The sequence below is a fragment of the Phoenix dactylifera genome, chromosome 12, assembly GCF_051530095.1.
Source record: "Phoenix dactylifera cultivar Ajwa chromosome 12, Ajwa_hap1_PhDact_Kaust_v1.1, whole genome shotgun sequence".
NCBI lineage: Eukaryota > Viridiplantae > Streptophyta > Magnoliopsida > Arecales > Arecaceae > Phoenix > Phoenix dactylifera.
In genome coordinates, this window is record NC_143201.1 from 2731674 (window position 1) to 2755518 (window position 23845).

A 23845-nucleotide genomic window follows, 5' to 3' on the forward strand; every position below is an offset into this window, starting at 1 on the left:
TAATGAAATATTTTACTTAACTTAAATTCTTATATTCTATTAGTGAGTGTTTTTGTTTGGATTATCGGGCACTGCATACCTTTGCAGGGTTGCTTCCTAGGGTAATACGTGGCTGTACCCTGTGCAAAGCCCAAATGACGGGCTTGGGGCAGGTAGTTCTTTACAACTTGAGGAGGGCTCATGTGCGCACGGATTAAGAGTTAACAGTGAATCCAAAGTATCTTGTTGCAAATAGATCTCATGACCTTATAGTTAGTTCAATGGCGACACAGTGGTCCTAGCTTCTTGCATCAATGTAATTGTTATGCGCTCTTAATTACTTGCATAAAGTTCCAAGCTTTTTCACGATATGATTCATCTAACCATGATTAGTAGGTTCACATGAATTTGTATAATTTAGGTATTAGGCATGTCATGTCTCATGAGGCTAAGTCCTACGTACGGGACATATGTGCCACTCATGGAGCTACGGCCCTTTGTTGTCATGCGTGGCTCATCGGAAATGGAAAATTTCTTGATAATTTATTGGTGGATTTGTGTAATCCGGATACTTTTGTGTTGGATGTTAAATAGAAAATTTCTTGTTGTGATGGTTATTAAATAGAAAATTTCTTGGTATTTTTTGTTGGATAAATTTAATTCGGGCATCTTGGGAGGTGGATAAGTTCTACAGGATCATTTAATTCCATTTTTTGCTTGCCCAGCTCGTGTGCAGCTTCAAAATTTAATTTCTCTTGCTCTTGCATGTGTTACAGCCAGGTATAAACTGAGGCTTGGAAAAGTGTTTAAAGTTTTTGAAGTTGATGAAATAACTAAAACGAGGAGTCCTTCATCAACAATATATATTATTGCTTATGCAAACTGATTGGTATTGTTTGCTTATTCAAATAGAACAGTACAAATAATTGCGTCCAAATTTTCCATCAAGAAGCTTGTATGCAGTTTTCTAGTTGTTGTTGTCCATCCAGAATTGGGCCTGGAGCCAGTCCACAGTCTTTTTGTCCAATTGAAAGGCCTTGGCAAGAACATAATCAGAGATTGGTGGCTTCGCTCCAAAGACTGCATTGGCTATGGTGATCACGCCAGGGTTCTGGCTGCTTAGAGCGGCAATAGCGACAGCATTTGTCTTCCCATAGTTGAATTGGAAATGGATGAGGCCTTGAGGAAATACGAACACATCGCCCTTGTTGAGGACCTTAGTGAAGAGCTGGTTGTTGGGGTTATTAGAAGTAACGAAGCCGACATGGAGAGTGCCTTCCAACACCGTAAGGATCTCGGTTCCCCTTGGGTGGATGTGAGGAGGGTTGACTCCATAGGGTGCAAAGTCCAGGCGAGCCAGCGAGATGCCAAGGGTGTTGAGCCCAGGAATTTGGTTCACGTTGACTTGAGTCACATTAGACCCTAGTTTGTTCCCTGTGTCGCGGGGCTTGTCGAGGCCAGAGAAGAAGAAGTCTTCGGCTTTGGCAAGCTTCGGGTCCTTGCAGACGAACCCATTTACAAGCACTGCATGAACAATTGCAAGGAAGAGGTAAGTATATATAACGACATATGATAAAAACTCATCATTAGTATCTTTGAAGTTGGGTTGACAGCTGGTAACTTCAGGAAAATTACACACCGTGCATGCTAATTACATATTTAGCAACTAATAACTAATAATAAGGTAGATGTTGTGAATAGGAGTACCATTTGATTCAAGATCAGCAACACAGAAGTCCTGGAGTTGACTAGGATCAGAAGCAATGGCATGAGATGAAGCCAGAGCAAGGAGAGCAAGGAAGAGGAAATGGGCAGCCATCTATGCTCTCTTAATTTCTAGCTAGCAGAAGAATGGCCAAGGGATTTGGAGCAAGGTGTTATGGGAGGAGTTTATATATATATAGAAGGAGCGTGGGACTAGGCCTTTGATAAGGCTTGATTTAGTCATGCGACTTCGTAAAAGGAAGAAGAGTAAACCATGTTAGATAAATTGCATGCCATGGTTCTCTAATGTTTGTCCATGTGTTTGTTGTTGTCCCAGTAAAGGTTTGACGATGTATCGCTGATGACGTATGTGGTGAGACAATTAGGAAGAAGCAGTCCAGAGAAAGGAAAAGGAGAGATTATAGCTAGCTTCAAGTAAACCATCCAGACATAGATCATGATTTCTCTTACTCCCTGTTATTATACTTTTTTAATATCAGTTGTGGTCTTCTTTCAACAAATATACTTGGAGAGTTGGGAGTTGTTGGAGACTGCCTGAGAGGAATGGACGCCGTCCATGGCAAACGTTTCTCCAACCGTGGTTTTGATCGCATCTCACCGAGAAATCACCAGTTCGTTTACTATGTCATACAACTGCGTTTTCTGAAAACGAGTAACGATGTGATTTGAGGAAGACAATAGATTTCTAAGGGAGCAGCGGAAGCCACCTAACAAGTTGATCGAAATAGCGATCCCGAGCCCCGAGCCTCGAGCCCGAGGCACGGCAGACGCCCCGAGCCCCGAGCCCGAGGCGCGGCAGATGCCGCACGCCCGCACGGCGGGCCGCGCAAGCATGCAAGGCATCGGAACATATCGGAACAAATACAGATGCTCAAAAATGACATAATTATTTAAGTTGGTCCAAAGCAATCTTACAAAATTTCAAAATAGCATATGCCAACATAATTCAAATGTTCAGACTAATCTAAAATGCTAATAACTGGAGGAATAATAGCACAAATCTAACGCACTCCCCAATCCCATGCGATCAAGCCTCTGGATCTGAAAAACAGATAAAATAAAATGAGCTACACTAGCCCAGTAAGCAACAAAATACCCTAAAGTAGGGTCAGAGCATATCAGGCCAAAATATAGGATAATGACTGGAATAAATCATAAATAACATTGTTTTACCGTTTTCAAAACTTATTATCATTTTTCCAAAAACTCTGATACCAGAATCTCAACATAATAGGCTACAGCCACGTAACCCAGTGGCATGGGTCGCACAAGGTGCCAAATCCACTATATTTATTCACCGATGGCGGCCGGTGTTGCACAAAAGTGCCAAATCCACTATATTTATCCACCGATGGCAGCCGGTGTCCAGAAACCACTATTCTAATCACCGGTGGCGCGGTGTCGAAACCGGTTCCTCACAGGTTACAAGTCGACAGGTCCAACGTATAATCCCCATTGGCGGGGCCAGAATAGAACAGAATAGATCATAGCCATGCTGAGAATCCATATATATAAAAATAGATTTCATAAACTGTACAGTCATATTTCACGGATTTCAGAGCATATAACATGATTTTCAAATAAAATTTAACATGTCAGACCCATTTTACTAAATACAAAACATATTTCAAAATTTAATCCAGTAATAATTATTTTACCAAATAATTTAGGAAAAAAGCACTTTGAAGCATTAAGTTACTTACCTCTTCTCGCTTAATCCCTACTTCAAATAGGCGGATCAAGTTCACCTGTTTAAATTTAATTAATTCTTTGTTAATTTTAGATTTAAGCAAAACCCAAAAATAATACTATTGGACATAGCCCAACAGGGCCCAGAGTTGGCCCATAATGGGCATGGCCCGATAGGGCCCATATCGGACACGGTCCAATGGGCTCGCATAGATCCAGCTAAATAGGGCCCCCAAGGTTGGCTTCTAATTGGTTCATTTATGCAATAAAATTTATTGCAGGGACTAATACTTAATTACAGGGTACTATTCTATAAAGCTTGAGTGGACTAAATAAATATAGTTGGGGACCTTTATGTAATAAATCTTTCCTATAGGGATCAAATACAAATTACAGAAGGCCCTTTTTTTTTGAAATAGTATACTGCCAAGGGCTTAACTGCAAAACTCCATTTTCGGGTTTCGAGTTCCGGGTTTCGGGTTCGAGTTAAAGTTTCGAGCTCGGGTCTAAACTGGACTTCAGATTTTGGGTCCCGGGTTCGGGTTCGGAACAGGTTTCGGGTTTGGACTGAGTTTCAGATTTGGACTGGGCCCACAAAAGGATACGACCTAAATAGGGCCCGAACTAGGCTGAACTGGGCCCGAATTGGGCCCACAAAAGATTATGGCCCATCTGGGCCCAACACTATTGAACTGGGCCTAAGTTGGGCCCACAGTGAACCAGGCACAAGTTGGCCCAGTTTGGCCCACGATGGGACTTCATCTTCCCCAAACTCCCCATGGACAGGGGAGATGGATACCAAAAGAAGGGAGAAGGGAGAGGGGAGAGGGGAGAGGGCTGGCTGGGTGGCCGGAGGCCACCCCTCGGTCGACGGCCAGCCGGCCGCTGCGGCGGCTAACGGGGATTGTGGCCCAAATAAAAGAAGAATTTCAAGCTATTTGGCATGGAATAAAGGGTAAGAGAAGGCTTACCGGCGGTCGACGGAGGCGGCGGGAGGAAGATTTCGGCTATGGCTATTCGATCCGGCGGTCAAGCGGCGGCGGCGGCGCTCGAAACTGAAAGGATGAATCTCGGAACAGGGGATGGCTGCGAGGGGAATCCGGACGGTGCTCAGTCGGGAAGAGGACGCCGGTCACCAAGGAGAGGAGGAGGAGGGAAGGAGGGAAGAGGAGGAGGAGCTCGGAGGTGCCCTAGGGAGAAAGGCTTGGAGGGTTTTTATCACCCCCTTGTATCGGCTCTCCGCCGTGTGAGTCGTGGCGGCCGAGCGAAATACGCGGCCAGGATTGGCCGCGGATTGATCGAAGGGGGGGTGCCGCGGGATCCCCGCGGCGCCCTTGCCTCGTTTGTCCCTGGAGGAGCCGGAGAGGATCGCCATCGCGATCCTCTGTTCTGGCTCTTTCCAAAAGAAGACGCGGCTGAAGTCGGCTGGGGCTACCGACTTCAGCCCGTATCTCACATCTGCCTTCCCACCAGTGAGGGCGGTCTAGGGGTGAAGTCCCTCTTGGAGAGGCATGAGGCGTTCATTGCTTAGCACGCGGTTCGGTTTCTATTAGAGCCACACGGATTCTGGAGTCAGTGATGGCAGCCAGATACGGTCGAGGGGGTTCAGAGGTGACACGGAGGGGTCGTCGGGGATGTAGTGAAGGTGTTGAGATTGGTAGTTGCGGTGGTGAGAGCTACGACAATACAAAGATGGTGGAGATGACAACGATAGCAATGATGGTGGTGATGGTGGAATGACGTGGTGGTGGTAGCAATTGTGGTAGTAATGATATAACAACATTTGTAGTAATTGTAGTACTAGCAGTAGTGATGATAGTGGAGACAATAACAATATCCATAATAATGGCGATGGTGGAGATAATGGTGATAGCAGTGGTAAAGGCGATGGTGGTTATGGTATTGTAATGGTGGGAATAGACATGAGTATTATTTTAAAAAATAATAAAAATAAAAAATTTTTACTATTATTTTTTTAAAATAATAAAAATATTTTTTAAACATTAATTTTGCCTTAGTTTCTCTAATTTTGTTTTCAAAATAAAAATAAATTAAATATAAATACAGCGCCAAATAAGCCCTTACTTGGCAAACCTCTCTCAATAACTACCCTAGCTGTCAGGTTGAAAAACTGTGATATCTGAGATCAAAGGTCCTTTGTTGTAAATTGAAATCAACCCTGCAAAGTCAAGGAGACTTATCTATTGAAGAAAACAACAACTTGGCAAAATGTGTGAGACTCATGAGGCATCCAATCCACCATTGGTCTGCAAAAAAAAAGGGGTTGTCTTGTGGCCACATAATTGTCCTAGATGATTATAATTAGCCCTTAAAAGTTTACTGCTTGGTGATACATTACAAAATTTTGAGACATTAATATTGCAAATGGGTCCTCGGCTCAGTGGTAGAGAGTATCAAGAGATTACTGGTTCCCTTTAAAAAATTAGTATTTTGTATTGTACGATAACATAACATAAAAGTTTAATTTTTGATTCCTATTTTCTATTATAATGGCAAAATATTATTTGGTTTCTCATTAATACAACTCAAATTATTTTATGATTTTTAGAACCATTATGATGGTCTTTTAAAGAGGGATAGTTGTAATGGGATATGACATTATTGAAACCTTGGTCATAATTATTTTTTTTATAGGGGATTACCAAGTAATAGAGAATATCATAAGATTGAAACTTGAGATCCTTAATTGCATAATTATAGAAATAAAAAATAAAAACTTAAATTATTATGATAGTAAAAGGATGTTAAATTAGTTTTAAAAAAAATTGTCTCATAGGTAAGCTTTTGAAAAACACATTTTTGATGCATCTCAAATAGAGCTTTTGACTAAGAACTTCAAGTTCGAGATTTTCTGTCACGCCCCAAGCCTGGAGCGCGGCAGACGCCGCACGCCCGCACGGCGGATCTCACAGACATGCAAGGCAACAGATCATATCAAAGCAAATACAGATGCTTAAAACTTATTTATGCATTAATCACAGATGCTTAAAGATGACATAAATATTTAAGTTGTTCTAAAGCAGTCTTACAAAATTTTAAAATAACATTTGCTAACATCATTCAAATGTCCAAGCTAATCTAATTAAAATGCCAATAACTGAAGAAATCATCGAAAAACTTAACACACTCTCCAATCACGTACGATCAAGCCTCTGGATCTGACAAACAGAGAAAACAAGATAATGAGCTACACTAGCCACTAGCCCAGTAAGCAACAAAATACTCTAAAGTAGGGTCAAAGCATATTAGATCAAATACAAAACAATGATTGAAAATAAATCACAAGTAATGTCGTTTTTCTCTTTTCAAAATTTATTATTATTTTTACAAAAACTCTGATATTATAATCCCAACATATTAGGCTATGGCTACGTAACCGAGTGGCATGGGTTGCACAAAGTGCCGAAAACCATTATTGTTGGTCACCGGTGGCAACGGTGTCCAAAGACCACTATTCTAATCACCGGTGGCGCGGTGTCGAAACCGGTTCCTCACAGATTATAAGTTGACAGGTGCAACGTATAATTCCCATTGGCAGGGCTAGAATAGAACAGAACAGATCATAGCCATGCTGATAATGCATATATATAAAAATTGATTTCATAAATTGTCCAGTCATATTTTACGGATTTTAGAGCATATAACATGATTTTCAAATAAAATTTAACATGCCTGACCCATTTTCTGAGTACAAAATATATGTCAAAATTTAATCAATTTATCAAATAATTTAGAAATCATACTTGAAGTATTAAGTTACTTACCTCTTCTCGTTTAACTCCTACTTCAAATAAGCGGATCAGATTCACCTGTTTAGATTTAATTAATCTCTGTGTTAATTTTAGAGCTAAGCAAAACCAAAAATAATACTATTGGACACAGCCTAATAGGGCCCAGAGTTGGCCAATAATGGGCATGGCCCGATAGGGCCCACATTGGATACGACCTAATAGGACCCGCCCCCCCCAAAGTTGGCTTCTAAATTGTAACAATCCAGGACCTCACCCAAAATGGCTAGCCGGAAGGTACTATTTGGGTTCCTTGATCCTGTATAGATACCCAAGATTTATCCAGCGAATAACCGATGTGGGACTAAGCACACGCCCGCACGGGTCCACACATACTCCCACCGTTCAAGCCCTGACGTCCTCGTCAGGCTAAGGGTTCAAATCCATTCAAATCTCATCACAAACACCACGATCGGCTCATGGTTAGCCCCAATAGATCCGTGCTGCAGTGTCCCCTAGTTCACATAGATTATGGGCCGGGTCCGTTCTGATACCATTTGTAACAACCTAGGACCTCGCCCAAAATGGCTAGCCGGAAGGTACTATTTGGGTTCCTTGATCCTGTATAAATACCCAAGATCTACCCAGCGAATAACCGATGTGGGACTAAACACACGCCCGCACGGGTCCTCACATAAATGGATCATTTATGCAATAAAATTCATTGTAGGGACTAATACTTAATTACAAGGTACTGTTCTATAATAAAACTTAAGTGAAGGGACTAAATAAATATATTTGAGGACCTTTAGGTAATAAATCTTTTCTATAGGGACCAAATATAAATTGCAGAAGGCTTTTTTGTGAAATAATATACTGTCAAGGGCTTAACTGCAAAATTTTATTTTATTGGCCAAACGAATTTGGGTTCTAGGTTTCGGAGTGCGGGTTTCGGGTTGGAATTGGGCCCAAGTTGGGCTCACAAGGGTATGACCCAAATAGAGCCAATGAGGTTGAATTGGACCCACAAAGGTACGGCTCGCTTGGACCCAGCATGGCTGAACTGGGCCCAAGTTGGGCCCACAATGCGTAAAGCTCATCTGGGCCCAACACAACTAGGCCCAAGTTAGGCCCACAGTGAATAGGGCACAAGCTTGGCCTAGTTCGGCCCACGATGGGCCTTCTTCTTCCCCAAATCCCCACGGATAGGAGAAAGCCAAGAAGAAGAAAGAGGCCGATGGCCCGGCGGTGGCCCGGCTAATGGCTCATAGGGGTGTGGTGTAGCCATCGACAGAGTGGTCGTGGCCAGCGGCAGAGTGCCGCTGCGGCTCGGCCGTGAAAAAGGAATCTGAGAATGATCTCGGTTTGGGGCCAAAAGGAAGAACTCAACGGGACGAAGAACAAAAAAATGAAGGGCTTACCGGCGAGTCGACGGAGGCGGTGGATCTCGGTCGCGGATGGCTCAGTCCGGCAGCTAGAAGCGGCGACGGTGGTGGGGGTTTTCCGACGGCCAAACTTGATCTCAAAACACGGGAATAAGAAAATCAAAGGAGCTTGGCTCCCGGGGTGGCTGAACTCGATTGGAGTGGCGCACGCGGTCAACGGAGAAGAGGAGAAGCAGGGAAGAGAGGGGGGAGGAGAGGAGGTGCTCGGAGATGAGTTGATTTCCGAGGAGGAGGAGCCCTTTTATGGTGTGATTCGGATGGCTCACCACCATGAAAATCGCGGCGGTTAAGCGAAATCCGCGGCTGCGGATTGGCCGCGAAAAGGCTAGGGGGGCTGTCGCGGAATGCTCGCGGTGCAATTTTCCAATTGCCCCCGGAGGAGCCGGAGAGGATTGCAATCGCGTTCCTCTGTTTCGGCTATTTCCAAAAGAGGCATGGGGCTGAAGTCGGCTTTCAGCCCCGTATCTTATATTTTCTTAGCAGATTTTTTTTCAATTTTTAGAGGAAATAGAATGCTGTTTCAAAATAATAACAAAAAAATTAGAATTTTGTCTCGATCTAAAAACTAGTATCTCTACACAAAATCCAAGCCGACCATCACAGAACAATGAAAGATGTGGAAAATAAGTGGAAGAAGGACAAAGCTGGCTAGGTGGGTAGCGCTCGGCGGCCTAAATTATTTAGAATGGTGTGGCTCAATTCATCCAATCATGAAATAGATGTTCGATTGAGCGAAAAAAATATGTTAAGAGTTATCAATGGTGGGTCCTTCGATAGCTGACGATTAAGAGGCCTACAAGTTAGGTGATTGCCCGAATTACATTTGTGTTGGATATTAAATAAAAAATTTCTTGTTGTGCGGGTTATTAAATAGAAAATTTATTCTTGCCTTTTGCTGGGCTCATGTATTCAAGGGTCTCGCGGGGACGACAAGTTACATAGGATATGCATCCATTTTTCACTTGCCTAGCTCGTGTGCAGCTTGAAAATTTCATTTATGTTGCTCTTGCATGTGTAAAAATTATAAGCCCGGCCAGGTATAAACTGAGGCTAGGAAAAGTGTTTAAATTTTTTGAAGTCAATGAAATAACTAAAACGAGGAGTTGTTCATCAACAATATATATTATTGCTTATGCAAATCGATAGGTATTGTTTGCTTATTCAAATAGAACAGTACAAATAATTGCGTCCAAATTTTCCATCAAGAAGCCTGTATGCAGTTTTCTAGTTGTTGTTGTCCATCCAGAATTGGGCCTGGAGCCAGTCCACAGTCTTCTTGTCCAGTTGAAAGGCCTTGGCAAGAACATAATCAGAGATTGGTGGCTTCGCTCCAAAGACTGCATTGGCTATGGTGATCACGCCAGGGTTCTGGCTGCTGAGACCAGCAATAGCAACAGCATTTGTCTTCCCATAGTTGAATTGGAAATGGATGAGGCCTTGAGGAAATACGAACACATCGCCCTTGTTGAGGACCTTAGTGAAGAGCTGGTTGTTGGGATTATTAGATGTGACGAAGCCGACATGGAGCGTGCCTTCCAGCACCGTAAGAATCTCGGTTCCCCTTGGGTGGATGTGAGGAGGGTTGACTCCATAGGGTGCGAAGTCCAGGCGAGCCAGCGAGATGCCAAGCGTGTTGAGCCCTGGAATTTGGTTCACGTTGACTTGAGTCACATTTGACCCAAGTTTGTTTCCTGTGTCACGGGGCTTGTCGAGGCCATAGAAGAAGAAATCTTCAGCTTCGGCAAGCTTCGGGTCCTTGCAGACGAACCCATTTACAAGCACTGCATGAACAATTGCAAGAAAGGTAAGTATATATAACAACATATATATGATAGAAACTCATCATTAGTATCTTTGAAGTTGGTTGGACAGCTGGTAACTTCAGGAAAATTACAGACCATGCATGCTAATTACATATTTAGCAACTAATAACTAATTATAAGGTAGATGTTGTGAATAGGAGTACCATTTGATTTAAGATCAGCAACACAGAAGTCCTGGAGTTGACTAGGATCAGAAGCAATGGCATGAGATGAAGCCAGAGCAAGGAGAGCAAGGAAGAGGAAATGGGCAGCCATCTATTATCTCTTAATTTCTAGCTAGCAGAAGAATGGCCAAGGGATTTGGAGCAAGGTGCATGTTATGGGAGGAGTTGATATATATATAGAACTAGCGTGGGACTAGGCCTTTGATAAGGCTTGATTTAGTCATGCGACTTCGTAAAAGGAAGTAGAGTAAACCATGTTAGATAAAGTGCATGCCATGGTTCTATAATGTTTGTCCATGTGTTTGTCATTGTCCCAGTAAAAGTTTTGACGAAGTATATATCGCTGATGACGTATGTGACGAGAGAACTAGGAAGTAGTCCAGAGAAAGGAAAAGGAGAGATTATAGCGTCAAGTAAACCATCCAGACATAGATTATGGCTTCTCTTACTCCCTATTATTATAATTTTTTAATATCAGTTGCGGTTTCTTTCAACAATATACTTGGAGTTGTTGGAGACTGCCTGAGAGGAATCGACGCCGTCCATGGCAAACGTTTCTCCAACCGTGCTTTTGAAAACGCATCTCACCGAGAAATCACCAGTTCGTTTACTATGTCAAACAACTGCGTTTTCTCAAAACGAGTAACGATCTGATTGAGGAAGACAATAGATTTTCTAAAGGAGCAGCGGAAACCACCTAACTAGTTGATCGAAATAGCGAATACGATGACGACACTTTGCAAAATCCCCATGATGCGTTCAGACAATGCCGAGACTTCCAGATCCCGGCCCGTATAGTTTTTTTTCCCCTTATAATAAACTGCATTAGTCCATTAAGCACATCAAATGAATCAGTTATTATAATATGGAAATCTAAAAGCTTAGGCGTTTTCTTGCAGCGCCGACCAGTCATCACTCCCTTTTCATGATTGCATGTAACATTTATGTGCCAGATATTAGTTCATATTCAATAGGAGAATAATATTACAAAAAATTTTGGTTTTAGTTGCGTGTCTTCTCTCCATGGTTATGAAAGCCTTTTACATTAATTTTGGTAGTGTAGAATGGTTAATCATTTGGCTAAAATTTTAGAAAATGATTATTATGGAACAATTATTTTGGATGCCATTTAGCATCACTTTCATTTTTATTATTTTTAAAAAAATAATTTTCTTTTTTATTTTCAAATTTTCAAAATATAAAAATATTTGATCTAGTCAATTACTTTTAAAATTGCATGGTGATAGTGGCTAGGCGATGACAGTGCTAGAGAAGACAGTGCTAGTGGTGGTGGCGGCAATTAAAAGGATACTATGATATTGCTGTGGTGACAATTCTAGTGGGGCCACTAACAATATGGTGGTTAGACAAATAATGGTGGTGATGGTATGGTAGAGACTGGTAGCATCTCAAAGGTGGTGAAGGTATTAAGGTTTATAGTCGCGGCAACGGCTATGACAACAACAGAGATGACGGTGATGATGGCGTCGACAACAATAGTGGTGTTGGTGGAATGACGTGGTAGTGACAACCTTAGCTGTGGGGGTTGTACTAGTGACAGTAGCAAAAACTGTAGGGACAACTATTACACCCCGAACTCGTCATTTGTGTCAGTCATGTGACACAGCCGTATGAACCCTAAAGTAGTGCCCTAAAAATAATGCAATGCCTAAGATGAATAATTTTTCAAATAATTCTAAAAAATTTAAATCAACGGTCAATAGCCAATTAACCTAACTAATTAAATCCAGTATGATCAAATAACCAACTTATTCAATTATAAGATTTTCAAATATTCTTGGGTATCAGAAACTAAACTAACTAACTAGCGACTCCATAGCTCGAACTCCACATCCGACCCGATTGAGATTAGGCATCCTATAACTCTGAAGGAAAAAGAAAAAAGGTGGAGTGAGCTTTACAGCTCAATTAGAATCCTCCATGCATGCACACCCGTATGAATATAGAGAACGTTATCTAGCAAACATAAAGATGATAGGAAATAGTAAGATTTGCACAGCAATAGACTAACAAATGAATAATGCTTAACATATCTAGTAGTTATATTTGTGGAACACACAAATAAGCCATATTAGCATACAATTCAAGTTTAATCAAATAACAATTCAATTACTTGCACATCACCATAAATAAGAGTCTTGACATAGATGCCACATATCACCATAGTTTTGTGTAAACACGTCACATATTATCTAACTAGCATTTTTATTCAATAGTAAGTTAGTGAGGTTACTTACCATTATCCGGTTTACAAAGTTCAGATCATGACAACATTATCATTATGGTACTGGACTAGTCCTGCCCATGCTCCAGCCCGTGGCAGGCCAAAACACATACTTGTTTACGCCTGAAGCCGGCAACCACAATTTCATATCTCAGTCACAGTTGATATCACAAATACCTCATTTCACGTGTTGGTTAGTCCAGTTGCCTTTTTTTTTTCTTGTCTTATAGTTATGCAAAAATTAAACACAAGTATGAGAACCCGTGTGGGCGTGTGTTTAGTCTCACATCGGTTATTCGCAGGGTAGATTTTGGATACTTATACGAGATCAAGGAACCCAAACAATACCTTCCGGCTAGCCATTTTGGGTGAGGTCCTGGATTGTTACAAATAGTATCAGAGCGGACCCGGCCCATAACCTATGTGGACTAGGGGACACTGCAACAGATCCATTAGGGCTGACCACGGGCCAATCGTGGTGTTTGTGATTCGATTTGAATAGATTTGAACCCTTAGTCTGACGAGGACGTCAGGGCTTGAACGGGGGAAGTATGTGAGGATCCGTGCGGGCGTGTGTTTAGTCCCACATCGATTATTCGCAGGGTAGATCTTGGGTACTTATACGGGATCAAGGAACCCAAACATTATCTTCCGGTTAGCCATTTTGGGTGAGGTCCTGGTTGTTACAACAAGTTAATATCTTGATTTGATTTCAGCGTTGGATTAGTCACAGCTATGCTCCAGCCCATGGTAGGCTAAACACATACCATGCTTCCGCTTATGGCCAGCAACTATAATATTGAAACTCAGCCCACAGCTCACACACCACGTTTCACGCATGGCCAGCTAATCCAGATGCACCCCCTTTTCTCCCGCTCTTACAACTATGCAAAATTTAATTTAATTACATCGCAACTAGGGTTAAACTACGGTTTATTTTTTGAAATTGATTTTCTAGCATTGGACTAGTTACAGCTACAATCAAGCCCATGGTAGGCCGAACACAATGCTGCACCTTAGCCTAAGATTGACCCAACATATACACCACATTTCTTATGTGGCCAATCAATTCAGATGCCGCCCTTACCCCATCTTATAATTATAGCGAAGTCTTGATTTATTTATAATCTACATGATTTCTATAATTAATCACCAATCAATAAGTTTGATACAGAGCTAGATTAAGTAACATCATAATCCATGCAATATCATATCAATAGATTATACACATAGCAATTTGTATAAAATATCCACAATTATACAAGCTACATTTATATACAAAACATCCATAATTATGTAGATGATTGTGTTGAGAGATTTTTACCTCTATCGATGACAAACTCAAATTTGCGTGCACCAATCTACTCATCAATCTATGAACTGGGGGGCAAAATGGTCTACTTAACACCTTCTTGCCTAGATGATTTCTCCCCTTCTACAGTCGCATTACACCGACTCAAGATCCCTAGTTATTGGGAATCGTTGGGTTTGATCCAAATAGATCCTATTGGATGTGACCCACATTTATATGATATCTGTTTTTATTTTTTTACAAGATTTTAACATGAGTTTTAAGATAAAACCTCCAATACGATGCTTATGCTATTTCATTATTTTATTTTCTTATAACTCAAATAGGAGATAACGCCTATACCATCCTGATCTCTGGATCTGCGTTTGATGGATAAGTTGAAAATTAGGAGAGGCTTCGAGTCTTCCGATTTCAATGTATATATGCAAGAGATTCAAAGACTATGGATACAAGAGTCTTTTAGTGAAAGAAAACTAACTGCAGCTCCTTTTGCACTGTAATATTTAATTTTAGATTCCTGACTAATTCCTTTTATGTTATTTCATATTTCAATCATAAAGTTCTTGCTCCCTATATTCAGCTCCATATTTCTATTTTTCTCTTTTGTTTCAATTACAAAATGATCTTTGCCGATGTATTCCGCATATTATAATTTACTGATTAGCATTATATTTGAGCTACATCCAACTAAATATCCTACGATACAAATTTTTGAGATCTATTTTTTATTATATAATATTTTTAGAAAGCTTAAAATTTTTAAATTAGGAAAACTATTATTTATATTAGTTATGCGGGCATGGTTGTGGTCTACAACTCTTGCAAGTGCAAAGTATCATTGAAAAATAAATTTAAAAGATCCCATTGTGTGTGAGAGAGAAAGAAAAGAGCAAGATATAGGATATATAAGATCTATACTTGAGCCATTCCTGATCAATTTCAATTTTTAAACCGATTTAATCCACAAGTTTCCAAAAATAGATCAGGACGGGATTGTGTTGGGTCATAAGTTGTTTCAACCAATTTGCAACCCTAGCAAATTGTTAGAGTAAAGAAGATGATAGAAAATGAAATTGCCCAATCCTTTGCAAATTTACTATTTTCTAAGGGAGTAGAAAATTTTTTGTTGTGATGGTTATTACATAGAAAATTTCTTGGTGTTTTTTGTTGGATTCATTTAATTGGAGCATCTCGTGAGGCAGACAAGTTCTACAGGATCATTTAATTCCATTTCTTGCTTGCTTAGCTCGTGTGCCGCTTGAGAATTTAATTTCCCTTGCTCTTGCATGTGTTACGGCTAGGTATAAACTAAGGCTGGGAAAAGTGTTTAAAGTTTTTCAAGTCAATAAAATAACTAAAACGAGGAGCCGTTCATCAACAATATATATTATTGCTTATGCAAATCGATAGGTATTGTTTGCTTATTCAAATAGAACAGTACAAATAATTGCGTCCAAATTTTCCATCAAGAAGTCTATATGTAGTTTTCTAGTTGTTGTTGTCCATCCAGAATTGGGCCTGGAGCCAGTCCACAGTCTTCTTGTCCAATTGAAAGGCCTTGGCAAGAACATAATCAGAGATTGGTGGCTTCGCTCCAAAGACTGCATTGGCTATGGTGATCACGCCAGGGTTCTGGCTACTGAGAGCGGCAATAGCAACAGCATTTGTCTTCCCATAGTTGAATTGGAAATGGATGAGGCCTTGAGGAAATACGAACACATCGCCCTTGTTGAGGACCTTAGTGAAGAGCTGGTTGTTGGGGTTATTAGAAGTGACGAAGCCGACATGGAGCGTGCCTTCCAGCACCGTAAGAATCTCGGTTCCCCTTGGGTGGATGTGAGGAGGGTTGACTCCATAGGGTGCAAAGTCCACGCGAGCCAGCGAGATGCCAAGCGTGTTGAGCCCAGGAATTTGGTTCACGTTGACTTGAGTCACTTTAGACCCTAGTTTGTTCCCTGTGTCGCGGGGCTTGTCGAGGCCATAGAAGAAGAAATCTTCGGCTTTGGCAAGCTTCGGGTCCTTGCAGACGAACCCATTTACAAGCACTGCATGAACAATTTCAAGGAAGAGGTAAGTATATATAACGACATATGATAAAAACTCATCATTAGGATCTTTGAAGTTGGTTGGCAAGTATAACTTCAGGAAAATTACACACCATGCATGCTAATTACATATTTAATTAGCAACTAATAACAAGGTAGATGTTGTGAATAGGAGTACCATCTGATTTAAGATCAGCAACACAGAAGTCCTGGAGTTGACTAGGATCAGAAGCAATGGCATGAGATGAAGCCAGAGCAAGGAGAGCAAGGAAGAGGAAACGGGCAGCCATCTATTCTCTCTTAATTTCTAGCTAGCAGAAGAATAGCCAAGGGATTTGGAGCAAGGTGTTATGGGAGGAGTTGATATATATATATGGAAGGAGCGTGGGACTAGGCCTTTGATAAGGCTTGATTTAGTCATGCGACTACGTAAAAGGAAGAAGAGTAAACCATGTTAGATAAATTGCATGCCATGGTTCTCTAATGTTTGTCCAAGTGTTTGTTGTTGTCTCAGTAAAAGTTTGACGAAGTATCGCTGATGACGTCTGTGGCGAGACAATTAGGAAGAAGCAGTCCAGAGAAAGGAAAAGGAGAGATTATAGCTTCAAGTAAACCATCCAGACATAGATCATGGCTTCTCTTACTCCCTATTATTATAATTTTTTAATATCAGTTGCGGTTTCTTTCAACAATATACTTGGAGTTGTTGGAGACTGCCTGAGAGGAATCGACGCCGTCCATGGCAAACGTTTCTCCAACCGTGCTTTTGATCGCATCTCACCGAGAAATCACCAGTTTGTTTACTATGTCAAACAACTGCGTTTTCTCAAAACGAGTAACGATCTGATTGAGGAAGACAATAGATTTTCTAAGGGAGCAGCGGAAGCCACCTAACTAGTTGATCGAAATAGCGAATACGACGACGACACTTTGCAAAAACCCCATGATGTGTTCAGACAATGCTGAGACTTCCAGATCCCGGCCCGTATAGTTTTTTTTCCCCTTATAATAAACTGCATTAGTCCATTAATTACATCAAATGAATCAGTTATTATAATATGAAAATCTAAAAGCTTAGGCGTTTTCTTGCAGCGCCGACCAGTCATCACTCCCTTTTCATGATTGCATGTAACATTTATGTGCCAGATATTAGTTCATATTCAATAGGAGAATAATATTACAAAAAATTTTGGTTTTAGTTGCGTGTCTTCTCTCCATGGTTATGAAAGCCTTTTACATTAATTTTGTTAGTGTAGAATGGTTAATCATTTGGCTAAAATTTTAGAAAATGATTATTATGGAACAATTATTTTGGATGCCATTTAGCATCACTTTCATTTTTGTTATTTTTTTTAAAATAATTTTCTTTTTTATTTTCAAATTTTCAAAATATAAAAATATTTGGTCTAGTCAATTACTTTTAAAATTGCATGGTGATAGTGGCTAGGCGATGGCAGTGCTAGAGAAAACAGTGCTGGTGGTGGCGGCGGCAATTAAAAGGATATTGTGATGTTGCTGTGGTGACAATGCTAGTGGGGCCACTAACAATGCGGTGGTTAGAACAGTAATGATGGTGATGGTATGGTAGAGATTGGTGGCATCTCCAAGGTGGTGAAAGTATTGAGGTTTATAGTTGCGGCAACGGCTATGACAACAACATAGATGATGGTGATGATGGCGTCGACAACAATAGTGGTGATGGTGGAATGACGTAGTAGTAGCAGTGGTAGTGACAACCTTAGCCATGTGACACAGCCATAGGAACCCTAAAGTAGTGCCCTAAAAATAATGTAAGGCCTAAGATGAACATTTTTTCAGATAATTCTAAAAAATTTAAATCAACTGTCAATAGCCAATTAACCTAACTAATTAAATTTAGTATGATCAAATAACCAACTTATTGATGGGGACATCAGCTAGGTCCCCATTTTATTTGCATATTTGCTTATTGTTATTTCTGGGTTTATTTGTGTTTAGGGATTTATTTGTGGTTTATTTTATTCTGGGCTTATTTTCATTTTAGGGCTTATTTGTGGGGAATTATTTTATGTAAGGGGTTTATTTTAATTGTTCTTATGAGGCCCTATTTAAAGGAAACTTGTAAGCTGATTAGGGTTTAATGCAGAATTAAAGAATTTCTTTCCCCACGTTTCCCTCTTCTTCTCTTCTCCTTCCTTCTCCTTCTCCTCTTCTTCTTCCTCCTTCTCCTCTCCTCTTCTCCTGCTTTCATTTTAAAATTGGTCCGGCATCAACTTGGTATCAGAGCAAGGCTGGTTTTGCCCCTGCTGCCAAAGCCACGGTCCAGTGTTTCCCCTCCTTCTCTCTCTATCTTCCTCTCTTCCTTTCTCTCTCGGTTTTCACCAGCCCCCCCCCCCCCTTCCTCTGTCAGTCTGTTCAAAAAAAAAAAAAAGAGATCACTGCCGAGTCTGTGAAGGCCCAGATCGACAGCCACCCACATCCGATCCCCTCTCTCTCGGTCTGTGTTTTCACCAGAGCAAAAAAAAAAGAAAAAAAAAGAAGAAAGAGCCACAGCCACAGTCCCTGCGCCGGATTCCCCTCGCGTCCATCTGACTTGATCCCTCGGTCGTCGCCGCCGCCCACCACCGCCCTGTGACAGCCTCGGACGCCCTCCACCCGATCCGGGAAGAAGCTGCCCGCCGCCGTGATCGGCCGCCACCTGTCGCCGCCGACCACAGAGCCGCGGCTTCGAGCTCCGTCGCCGTCCCCTACGGCCGATCCGCAGCCGCCGCCCATCCCTCCTTTCCGCGGCCGCCGCAGCGAGAGTCGGGAAACCCTCCCGAAACGGTCGGGAGGTTGGGAACAGACTAACGGGTAAGTATCAGACCCGTTAGCCCGCCCCACTAGCCCGGACCCGTTCCGGAGGAAAAAAAAAAAAAAAAACGTGCACGTGAATTGCACGTGCGGTCGTTAACGGGTATCGGAGCGGGTTGCGTTCTAAAAACCCGAATCCGATAATCCGAACCCGAAAGGGTTAACCAAAAAAAAAAAAAAAAAAAAAAAAACTAACCTCTGTTCTGCCGAAAGGGAAACCCTAGGGTTTCACCGTCTTCTTCGCCGCCGTCGCCGAGCTCCACCTGCAGCGCCACCACCAGCCGCTCCGCCTTTCCCCTCGCCGCCGTCGTGCCACCTCTTCGCCGCCGTCGCCGAGCTCAGCCTGCAGCGCCACCACCAGTCGCTCCGCCTTTGCCGCCTCCGCCCGTGCCACCTCCTGCCGCCGCCGAGATCCGTTCCATCCTCTTCTCCTCCGTCGTCCACCGCCCGAGCCGCCGGTGCCCGAACCGACACCACCATCCCTCCGGGGCCCGAGCCGACGCCACCATCCCGCCGGGGCCCGAGCTGACGCCGACGGCCTCCTTCCGCCCCCATTTTCCTCACCACCGGCCGACTCCACAGGCTGCCCGCCGCCCTCCTTCCGCCGTCCTCTCCTTCTCACGGTCCGACTGCCCCGCCGCTACGCCCATCTCCGCTTGCCGTTTGCCGCTGCCCATCTCCTCCACTCGGGTGGTGTGTTATCTTTCACTCGAGCTCCATCGCGCCCCATTCCTGCGCCTGATCCACTGTTGCACCTGCGGCCCAACTGACTGCAGGGCCCGCCACTGATTCAAGGGTCAACTCACAAGCATCCCTCATTTACAGGCCCGCTAGCCACACCATACAGTATACCCCAAAGTTGACAGGTTCAGCAGGTTCCCCAGTTGCTATAACTCGACCAGATTCATGCCATCCGACGAGCCGACTCACCGCGCCCCGACCGTCGCCCCAGCCCACGAGTACATGATTCTGATTGGCTGTATCCACCACAGGTAATAGGTTCTTCCTCCTTTGGGCTTGTTTATCTAAATATGTTCTAGTTCTCTTGCATGACAACCCTATCTTGAAACTTATTTTATTGTCAAACTGCACAACCCAGAACATCTACTACCACACCCATTCTATCCACCATTTAAAATCTAAATATTAAATTAGCACACCTTAGCGACAGGATAGTTCTCAACATCCATAGATCAGATTACTTTCGGACTTTGAATGACTGTAATACGTGTTTGCAACCTAATTTCTTATAGTGACTAATTTCTTGCCTTAATTCTGAAATAACCAAAGTGCAAATTAGTAATATTTAATTTTAAGTTATTTTTGTAAAAATTTGCTGATTTCCGAATTCATAGTAGGTTGCATTAGTGGGTTGCATCAGTAGGTTGTCCTGCATTACCTTTGGACAATTAGGGTTCATTAGTAGTATTGCATATCATATTACCAACTAGAGTAGTTCCTGTATGCCCACCCGTAGTGGTAGAGAGTACCTCCTCACTGACTCCCAGACTCCTTCATCCACCATGGACCCCAGAGTCATACAAGATATTCTGGAACAATTAGCTGCAATACGAGCTGATCACGACGAATTCAAACGTGAGATCCGTGCTCAAATACAACACCTTAGGCCTCCGGAACCATCATCCCCAATCGCAGCTTACCCCGAGTTTGGTTTGACCACACCGCCGGCAGCTTTTCCCCATCCCCCTAGGAACCAACATCATCCTGATCACCAGCGCGATCTTGATGAGCGACTACTTCGTACTGTGCGAGTAGAAGCCCCCACATTTGCTGGTCAATTAGAGCCGAGCGTGTACCTTGATTGGAGAGCAGCCATGGATAATTATTTTGAGTGGTACGATATGACTGAAGATAGAAAAGTACGATTTGCTAAAATGAAGCTTATTGGGCAAGCTCACTGGTACTGGCATAACGTTGAACATATGCGTGAGACCCAAAGGCTTCCTCGTATCACTACCTGGGAGGATATGAAAGAAAAACTGAATGAAAAGTATCTGCCATTCTCTTACCGACAACGCCTTATGGATAGGTGGCAGAAACTAACTCAAGGGACTTTAACCGTCGCCGATTACATTGCACGATTTGAAGAGTTTCACATGAGGTGCGGTGTAATCGAAGAGGAGACTGTTACTCTTTCTAGGTTTCGGGCAGGACTCCGCCAGGAGATTCAGAAAGAATTAATCCTCCGAGAGATTACCACCCTTGGCCAAGCATACCAGTTGGCTCAAGATGTAGATAGTTTCTTACAAGCCCCTGTAGTGAGGCATACCGACCCTCGACCCATGGCCCCAGGGGCCCGACCTAATCAAAACTACCTCCCACAACCCAGGCAGCTTCCCAATCCTTCTAACCAGCCCGGCCCTAGCCAAGCACCGATTCGGACATCCCCGATACCTGTCCAGAACTCTTCAAATGATAAAGAAAAGGGCATACTAGCTCCCAATCCTCGTTCTAGAAGCCAAACCCAATGTTTCAGGTGCCAAAAGTTTGGCCATATCGCGTCCCAATGTAATGCCAAGACCTATCTAATGACTGAACTTGAAGTAGGAAACCAGGAGACTGAATGTGTCGAAGAAGTCTATGAACCAAACATCGAGGATTTTGTAGAAGACTTTGGAGACGAACAGACCGGGTTAGAGTTTATCCAGTCTGCACCCCAAAATGAGCCCACTGATCGGAATGACCAAAATCCTAGGCTTCATGTGGTTCGGTATACTCTAGCTCAAACCAAGACCGAACAAGATTGGCGTAGAACCTCCATATTTTACACGTTTCTTAAGATCAATGATAAAACATGCAAAATCCTATTTGATAGCGGGAGTTGCATCAACGCCATTGCGTCTGGAGTTGTTTCCCGCCTCGGCCTGAAATCTACCCCTCATCCCAACCCATATAAGGTAGCCTGGGTAGATAAGACATCCATCTCAGTGTCGGAAAGATGCCTTGTACCGATTCAATTCCTATCTTATAAAGACGAGATCTGGTGCGACTGCCTTCCGATGGACGTAGGTCAAGTCATTTTAGGGAGACCTTGGTTATATGATAGGGACGTCACACTTCATGGACGTTCGAATTCGTGTAGCTTTATGTTCCAGGGTCGGAAAATTGTACTGAACTCCTTGCCTCCCCGAGAGCCCGCCTCTACAAAAAAGAGTGCTACCCTACGGAAAGATAAATCACTTCACATCATTACTTCGAACGAGGTAATGAAAGATATCGACAGCCAATCACCTGTGTTTAACCTTGTGGCTAGAGTTATCAATGTGGAGTCGAATCCTGAGCACCCACCCGCAGTAGTTTCCCTGTTGGAGGAGTTTCACTCTGTTTTCTCTCAGGATCTTCCAGATACACTTCCTCCGATGTGTGACCTCCAGCACGTCATTGACCTCATTCCTGGAGCATCCGTACCAACTCTTCCCCATCATAGGCTCAACCCAAACGACCACACCGAACTGAAATGTAAAGTTGACAAACTCCTCACTCGAGGGTATATTTGTGAGAGTTTGAGCCCCAGTGCTAAACCCACATTCCGCACCCCCAATAAAATTATGGTTCAGTATCGTTTTTCCATCCCTAGGTTGAACGACCTCTTCGATTCTATGTCTAGTGCCACGATCTCATGGCAAGATGTCAATATGGACTTCGTGTTGGGACTTCCTCGTACCTATATCAAGCACGATTCCATATTTATGGTTGTGGACCATTTTTCGGATATGGCTCCTTTTCTCCTATGTCCTAGGACTTCTAACAATTCTAGAATTGCCACACTTTATTTCAATGAAGTCGTTAGACCTCCTGACCTTCCAACACCTATTATATCTGATAGAGATGTTAGATTCGTGAGTTCCTTTAGAAAAATTCTTGGACACATGATTGGCACTAAATTAAAATTTTCGTCGGTCTATACTAGGACCTGGGATTTAGTGTTACCGACCGTCGAGTTTGCATATAATAGTTCGGTCAATAGGTCCTTAGGCGTGAGTCCTTTCGAAGTGGTGAATGAATATAAACCTAGGCAGCCCATAGACTTGATTCCCATGTCACATCAACATAGAGTCTCTGAGTCTGCACAATCATTTGCTTCACACCTGCATTCATTGCATCAGGAGATCAGCAAACTTATTCACTCTAATAACTTAAAATATAAATCCTTTGCTGATTTGCACCGCCGTTATAAAGAATTAAATGTAGGTGATTCAGTCATGGTAAGAATTAGACCTGAACGACTTCCTTCGGGGACGTTCAAAAAGTTGCAATCTCGTAGTGCGGGACCATTCAAAGTCCTAAAGAAAATCAGTTCGAATGCGTATGTTGTAGATCTTCCTGAAGACTATGGGATTAGTGCGACATTTAATATTGAAGATTTAGTCCCATACAAGAAATCAACATTCATTCTTTCTGACCCTTTTGTTGATACATCCACTGTTGTTGATCACCCTGCTCTAGCACCTGCTAGTGAGCCTCCACCTCCCCAGTTTCATGCACGCAGAGAACACATAGAACATATATTAGATGAGCAGGTTATCTCTACCAGGAGAGGAAGCTACCAACGTTACCTTGTTCGGTGGAAAGGTCGACCCGAATCAGATGTGTCGTGGATTTCGCGAGCTGAGTTGCAGCGCCTTGACCCGGATCTTCTGGAGCAGTACGACGGCCGCCCCGATTTACACTCGACGGGGTCGAGTTTTTCTCACCCGGGAGGAGTTGATGGGGACATCAGCTAGGTCCCCATTTTATTTGCATATTTGCTTATTGTTATTTCTGGGTTTATTTGTGTTTAGGGATTTATTTGTGGTTTATTTTATTCTGGGCTTAT

The 23845-nt window shown here is 42.6% G+C and overlaps 3 protein-coding genes across 3 annotated transcripts; all 3 read right to left on the reverse strand.

Annotated features, from left to right (window-relative positions):
- Window positions 1–828: 828 nt before the first annotated feature.
- Window positions 829–1847, reverse strand: LOC103699618 (putative germin-like protein 2-1). Its single transcript, XM_008781634.5, has 2 exons — window positions 1687–1847; window positions 829–1503 (listed from the first exon to the last, which is right to left on the reverse strand). Exons 1-2 carry the CDS (start codon window positions 1796–1798, stop codon window positions 947–949), a joined length of 669 nt encoding a protein of 222 aa, XP_008779856.4. The 5' UTR covers window positions 1799–1847; the 3' UTR covers window positions 829–946.
- Window positions 1848–9690: 7843 nt separating this feature from the next.
- Window positions 9691–10811, reverse strand: LOC103719637 (putative germin-like protein 2-1). Its single transcript, XM_039130616.3, has 2 exons — window positions 10554–10811; window positions 9691–10368 (listed from the first exon to the last, which is right to left on the reverse strand). The coding sequence occupies exons 1-2, from the start codon at window positions 10663–10665 to the stop codon at window positions 9812–9814; spliced, it is 669 nt and encodes a 222-aa protein (XP_038986544.3). The 5' UTR covers window positions 10666–10811; the 3' UTR covers window positions 9691–9811.
- A 4481-nt stretch (window positions 10812–15292) lies between these two features.
- On the reverse strand, window positions 15293–16540 carry LOC148700343 (putative germin-like protein 2-1). Its single transcript, XM_088708434.2, has 2 exons — window positions 16355–16540; window positions 15293–16176 (listed from the first exon to the last, which is right to left on the reverse strand). The coding sequence occupies exons 1-2, from the start codon at window positions 16464–16466 to the stop codon at window positions 15620–15622; spliced, it is 669 nt and encodes a 222-aa protein (XP_088564560.2). The 5' UTR covers window positions 16467–16540; the 3' UTR covers window positions 15293–15619.
- Between the last annotated feature and the right edge of the window lie 7305 nt (window positions 16541–23845).